Source organism: Trypanosoma cruzi, genomic scaffold, assembly GCF_000209065.1.
Source record: "Trypanosoma cruzi strain CL Brener 1047053516391 genomic scaffold, whole genome shotgun sequence".
Classification (NCBI taxonomy): Eukaryota; Euglenozoa; class Kinetoplastea; order Trypanosomatida; family Trypanosomatidae; genus Trypanosoma; species Trypanosoma cruzi.
The window spans coordinates 127,542-134,336 of record NW_001849475.1 but is presented as its reverse complement, the minus strand read 5'-3'; the positions used below and the strand labels follow the sequence as shown (position 1 = coordinate 134,336).

Here is a 6,795-nt window from a genome sequence, read left to right as displayed (position 1 = left end):
CGGTGTTCCCGACCTTTTAATGGACTTCTGCCCTTACATTCGACCGAATATCAAAACTAGGTGCAGTAATGGGGACGCAACCGTTATGCGTGGGAGCCGCGTTGGTCCGAGATCAAAGTGCCTAAAGGGGGATGAACTTGCCGATTTCATGGGTCCTGTTGGTGACGTCTGCGCCGAGGTGTCGTGTGACAAGGGCGAGGTGAGCGTGCGGTACCTTGGAGATGATACGTGGCACAAATGCCCGGAGGGCAGCAGTATTACACCAGCTGGGCTGTTCACGGGAGGGAGGATTTTGTGTCCAAAGTACGACGATGTATGTATTGTCTTCGATACAATTAATGGAGGTGGAGACGTGAGCAGTTTGTTGTCAGCTTTTCCCCCGATTCCATTGATTATGCTGGTTCTTATTTTTGTGTCAATGTGTTAATTATTTTGTGAAAAAACAACAACAACAAAAAACGCGTGTTGTAATCGTTCAATTGGGAATGTGCCATTTGTTGGTCAGTACTGTTAATTTGTTTTGTTTAATCATTTTTAATTCCTTACGGGTACATTTATCCCCAATTGAAAGGAGATGCTTTGATAGTAATATATATATATATATACATGTGTGTGCGGCCCTGAGCGGTCTCTGTTTTTTCTCTGCTATTTACTTTAGGTCAAATTATTATTTTTCCAAATTGAACCGGATCGTGCGTCAAGAACGCAAAAGAAACAGTGCGTGTGTGGAGCAGCATTTATAGAAAAGAAGCCATTTGTATTGTTGGAGCGTAGTATTTTTTTTCTTTTAAATTTGTTTGTCATTTTCCGGTTTTTTTTTTTATGGTTACAAGAGGAATGGTGTGAACGGAGGTGTGTCTAGAGGAACACGCAATAATAATGTCTTCTTCTGGGAGCTTGTGAAGAGGATGAACGCGAGGAATGTTGGTTGCCCAAATTAATATATCCTCCATGAAAGGCGAATATATTTATTTACGATCATTGCCCATCTTTCGAATGCTCTGCAACACCGCGATGGAAGGAGTCGAGGAACCGATAACGGCAAGACGAATGCTTTTTTTCTTTTTTGCTTTCTCACTCATCCTCTTTTGATTCCTAACTTTCGGCGGGGTCTTGTGGTTGGAAGAGCACAAATTTTTCCACTTCGTAATGAATAAACATCATCCATCTGAATAGACCGCACCGTGTCAGGAGAGTGGCTTCCCGAATATACATGTATTTAATTGGAGCAAGCATTGAGGATGTGGCGAGGCCGCTGCCTCTCCATTTACCCCTTTTCCCTCTTTTGCTTGATTTCTTTAGATAATTTTAGGATTCGGGCAGCGGTCCAGGCGGTTATTCTCTCCTATCTATTCTTGTGAAGCCTAGCGCAAAGAATATTTATTGAGGGAGGAATTTATGGGTGGATTTGTGGATTGGACGGTGTCCACGAGACAGACACGCCCACAACCACATTCTGAGGTTGTGCGGTCCAGCGGCACTTCATCCACTTTGTCTTTGCCCAGCGACTTGCCCGCCATTGAGCCACCACGTGGGCGGCGTTCTCACCATTAGCGGGCGGCGAATTCGTTGCAAGGCGGGGCCAGGACAAAGGGATGAATTGCACCTCGTTGCGACACTCTGTCGCTGCCATCACCGTGCCGAGGAACCCTGAGTCCATTCGAGCCTCTCTGAAGAGGAATAAGCACACCGCTGTTTGGAGCAATTGGGCGGCACCTGAGGGAAGGCAGTTGGCGCTGCAGCGCCCATATGAGCGCGCTTGGGCTCGGTTGGAGGAGCAAAAATACTGAAATGCAGCTCAGATGTCCACGCGCAGTTCCATGCGGTGCGCATTCGATTGGCGCCGTTGCAAAATTTGCTCATAGCCGTAAATGGGACGACAAACTGGCGTGCATCAGCACTCAGCCAGGCCCGTCACGATTCTCCACCGCTTCTGCCACGGGAAGTTGGAGTGCGTCCCATACGGCCGAGACAACTGAAATATCCTGCAAATTCATGACGTGCCAGAGGAATTAGAGCTGTCACTCGGCCCACGGGGCACACGGGGGACCAAGTGGGGAATCCGTGGGAGGCAGGGATTTGTCCGGAGGATTGCAGTCGCACCATTTGACGGCGTATTGAAATGCATGATGTGTGCAACGCCTGGCCACAGCTCCTGGATGCGTCTTGGGTCACCCTTCCGACGCCGGCTGCGTCAGGTCCTGGCATGCAGACAGCCGTGAGGGGAACGGTGCGTCCTGGGCGTGCGCCATTCGCGAGGAAGAGATGCTTATGGAATCTTGCCAGTTGTCAGGGCGACTGCGTACACTCAGTCAAATGGATCCTCGGGACAGTGAATAACGATGCTGGAGCGCGGGTCGAGGACATTCAGGGTGCTGTCGAAGTGCCCAGAAATGGGACCGCCCATTCCCCCAGGAGGTTCCGAGAGCAAACAAAGAGCATGCCGCATCCCCGCCCAATGAAGCACGATGCCGCAAATGTGGTCGGATTGGAAAATACAACACGACGTGCCGAGTGAAGCTGCTCAAGGAGAACTACACACACAAAAAAAGGGACTTTCGGCTCCGGAAGCAATGCCTTCTGGGCGCGCACAGGTGGGGAATCATCATCAATTTCCGGGTGCGGCCGCTCGGCATGGGTTTCCTCTCAACGCCGCGCTCGTGGTGATGCCTTGGGACACCTCACCAAGACGTCGGCGCAGCTGTTATCTTTGCTGGAAACGAGTTGGTGCGCCGGGCGACGGTGCTGTGGGCACAATTGTCGCCGGGGAGGGACGGCACACGACCATCTTTCCTGAGGGCCGCAGCATCGTTTGGCGCACCCATAGCCGTCGGGTTGCGTTGCGGGAGGAGGAGGATTGGTTGCCCCGGCGACGAGTGGGCCTGTGCACTTTTCATCCCTGAAGTGGATCCGATGGCGGACGAATTCAACGGCACGCGGCTGTGTTGACGATTTGTGGAAGGACACTGTGTTACGGTCCGTCATTTAGACGAGCGATGGGAACGAAATGAATTTGAGGATCTCCGTACAGCATGCGCTGCTTGTGGGAAAGGCAGGTAGTATTTGTGAAGCGTTGGAAGCGCCCGTCGCAGAATGGTCTGGCGGTGCCTTTTGCGGCGGTGTTGGACAAGCCGTCAGGACAGAGACGGCGGTTCATCGCATGGCCAAAGGCAAGCAACGCCCATGAGGACGCCGGGGTCATGGTTGCTCTGCCATTTCACATTTCGCAGTATCTTGGCGCAATGTGGGACGAGACCGCTGCTTTACTGGATGTGGATGCGTCTTTTTACAGGCAGCTCTTTTGGCGGATATGCACGGGCGAGTTTCCGCTGTCGAGTGGGATTTGTGGATCTTGTGGAATTGACTCGCCCGCACACGGGCCACGAGTGTTGTCCGGAAGTTTCCCGCACCACCGCGAGGGTCTTGGCGGAAGACCCCGAGATGGTAAGACCGCAGTCTGTGGTGCCGCGCGTGGCAAGGAGACTTCTGTTTGGATTTGGGGTGTCCGAACCAGTGGGCTGCGGAGGAGTGTGGTTCAGCGGGGCCCTTGTCAAGAGCTGTGAAGCCATTGGTGCATCCTTCAGCCGTGAGACGACGAGCGCCGCCTTGAAGCACGATGCGAGTACGAGGATTGATGGAGGCCGCGTGTCTCCGAAAGCATGCAGCTGAGGGTGTGGATGGTGTGGCCCACGTATGATGCTGTGCGGCGGTGCGGGGGAATTTCTCTTTTGACATGGGAATGATTTTATGTGCCGCAGGCCGAATCCTGAGTTTATCAATAATAGGAACCAAACAAGATAGGAATAAGAAAGGGATAAACGGAATAAGAGTGAGTTCACCACATCCTCGAAGTTTAACACCTAGTAATTATATATATATATGCATATATATATCATCCGTTTGCAACAATCATGACCTGTTCACTCTATTCGGATGGGATATATATATACGCATTGCTTACGACGTGGCAGACTTTGGGGTCCTGGAGCCACAAGACCCCGCCGCTCCCCTTCGCAAGTTCCACCCCTTCGCCAAGTCCTGAAGTGTAAACACACGACCGCGCAATATGCCGTCTTCGGGTTTTTCTGTTGACCGTACGTATGCAAAGGATGCCTGTATTCCGCGAGAGTCTAAAAACTCATATATCCGTTGCAGCTCCTACGTCAGCGCGTGCGATTTTGAGCTGCCTTTATTCGCCGCTCCTCGCAGCGAAGTGTTGTCCACCCAAACGTCCATGGTGGATGGCAAGATGGCGGAAAAGGCCGATAAGGCTAAGCGTACCGCGCGTGCCTCCGCCTGCATGATAAGAAAAGACTTCCTCTCCCATTTTCCTCCGGCAATTTTAACGTCGCCGGAGTCTGGAAGGAAAACGGCTCCCCATCCATGGAGCGATGCGTCCGTGATGATGGCGGCCGATGCCTTTTCAGTGGGATTGATGATGCGCTTGCGATTGTTCTCGATGATGTGTCGCAATCTCTCGCCCAAACCAACCGCTGACGGCGGAAGGTTCGCCGGGGATGTCTCCTGCACGATTCCCCGGTTAAGTGCGGATAATCGCCGTCGCACTGCCTTGATAAAAAAGTAGTAGTCACATAAACGCGTGCCCAAAATGGCCGCCGCATATAAAAAGCGTGACGCCATAACCTCCATTTCCGCGATGGTTAAAGAATTGAGCGCCGGCATGGCGCGCACAGACCGGACAAACTTCTCACTCAGAGATACCGCCTGGCGAGTATGATCAAACCGCACTCCCAGAAAGGTGTAATGCGTGGCGCCCGATTCGCGGTCCTCCCCATCGTGGCGCGACGGCCGTCCGCATTACGAAGCACTTGGGCCTCCCACAATGTCGCACCGCTTTTCGACCCCGTAATGCGTATATCATCGATCCAAACGTCGACACGCACCAATGGAGGTGCAGCCCGGAGGCGGTAAGTCACCGTCGTCACCCCCACAATTGCTGAAGTAATAATCTGGAGGATTTCTGGGATGGCCTTGTATCCCATAGGGAGCCGTGTCAGCTCCACCAGCGTGCCGTCCTCCACGCGGCATCAAAAGAGATGCCGGGTCTCCCGCGGTAAAGAGACTTGAAAAAAGGATGCCTTCACATCCAGGCAGGAAGCGGCCTCAGCCATCACAGGCAGCAAATAATGGGAAATGTGTAAAAGAGGAACATTGGCCTCATAAGGGTCGTCTCTGTTCTTGTCGCGTGGCCACGCGATCCATCGTCGTCGCAAACCGGCGGTTTTCTCCTCCACAACCGAAAAAGGCATTATCTATCCGCCTGTTATTGTGGACGAAGCGTCCTCGATAATTCCCGCCTTTCGTAACAAACGCGCGTCAGCGGTTGGAATCCTCCGTGAGCCTTCGCGCGCCTTACCGGAGGAAGACGGAGGGAAGGGGGACCGCCCGACGAGTCCCCAAACTTGCATGAGACTCTCCAAGGTAGCCGGGTTGAACCGACTCATGATCCACTCCAGATTCAATACAGGCACGTTGACTCGCTGTAACGGGATAGCGTGTTCATCTTGTGGAGTGGTCAGACGCGTCCTTGTCGCGCGTCTCGTTATTGTAGCAGCATGATTGTGATTAAAATAGTGGAAAAATGCTCCTCTGCTTTCAACCAGGGTTACTGCCCTTCCGCGGTCTCTCCCTTCACATCAATGCGACCAGCGACGACACCTGGGTCAGCATTGTGGTGTACCTCCTCAAATATCGAACAGTATTCTGGGGAATTTCGAACGGACTGACGTGCTTCACCAACTGCGAGATCACGTGTGGGTCCAAATTGTATGTCTCCACAATTTCAGCAGCGTGCCTCAACGCACCGCATTTTATGGAATGCGCCGTGGCACCCCAAGGAGCCAGAGCTCGCCCCACGTGGGCAGCCGTAATATTCGTGAGCTTTTCGTTCTCTTGAAGTGTTCTGCATAGCTTTATAGTGTCGAACGCGTCCTGCCCTCGTATCCTCACGAACCGCGAGGCGCGGTGGGGATCCGCCCTCGCCGTCTTCGGCGCCACGGGCCAATCCAAAATTAAGGTCCCGTCCGGCTCCAGTGTAAAATTGTTGGGTGTCAAGGCCGCAATCTCGGGCCAACAGCTCGCCGTTATCCACGCAAGTCGTAAGACAACACGTTCCCTCCAATCGGTTCGGCCGCGGATAACTTGGTTCATCTCTTCCTTTGTCAAGGGGCGCGCCTGTTTCGTCTCCCATCGCGCCGCAATTTTTTGTAACCCCAGAATCATCATGCCCAGCGGGGTTCAATTCATTTCCAACATGGACCGCAGCATCCTGGCGTGCTGCCGTCGGGTCGATGGCGCCACATCTAATGTTGACATCAAAAGGCCGCGCAGCTCTCCGCGTTCATCGGCAGTTCGTGCGTGCAGCAAAAGGTTGTGAATTGCCCCGCTAGTGACATTCTCTGCTCCCACCTTGACGGCGCCCACATCTCTCGAGCCACCTCGTTCGCGCTCCTCATATTGGCCCAAAGCGGAGATGTCGGTGATTCTTCGTACCACAGTCGAGCATCGTTTACGGATGAGCTCCATGGCCCTTCCCGACGATTGCGTCGGGCGATTTGAAAGATCGGGTGGAGCGTCAGCGGTGCGGTGCGACGTCCGTGCGTAATAGCCGGAGGTGGTGGAATGGATGGGGCGCTTCGTATGCTCTGGGGGGTCGTGATACACACCAGAAAAGATACAAGCATCAAAGATCTCTTCAGATACAATAAATAGGCGTGCGGGGGAAAGACGGGAAGACGGATCGTGTGCATGGCCGGCACCAAAAGACCCTTTGGA

The 6,795-nt window shown here is 53.2% G+C and overlaps 2 protein-coding genes and 1 pseudogene across 2 annotated transcripts, besides 6 other annotated features; all 3 read left to right on the top strand.

The window, feature by feature from the left end:
* Window positions 1-427, top strand: Tc00.1047053479517.50 (surface protease GP63, putative; the record flags this gene model as incomplete). Its single annotated transcript, XM_799752.1, has 1 exon — window positions 1-427. A coding segment is annotated over one exon (427 nt), but the record flags the coding sequence as incomplete, so codon positions are not given.
* Window positions 1-3,869: a sequence feature (areas not merged during assembly with more than two copies in the genome that could not be assigned to a particular haplotype).
* Window positions 893-1,340: a mobile genetic element.
* Tc00.1047053479517.40 lies at window positions 2,134-2,640 on the top strand (annotated as a pseudogene).
* On the top strand, window positions 3,094-3,669 carry Tc00.1047053479517.30 (uncharacterized protein; the record flags this gene model as incomplete). Its single annotated transcript, XM_799751.1, has 1 exon — window positions 3,094-3,669. One exon carries the CDS (start codon window positions 3,094-3,096, stop codon window positions 3,667-3,669), a length of 576 nt encoding a protein of 191 aa, XP_804844.1.
* Window positions 3,869-3,893: a microsatellite.
* Window positions 3,870-6,795: a sequence feature (heterozygous, non-Esmeraldo-like haplotype).
* Window positions 3,917-4,005: a mobile genetic element.
* Window positions 3,917-6,795: a mobile genetic element.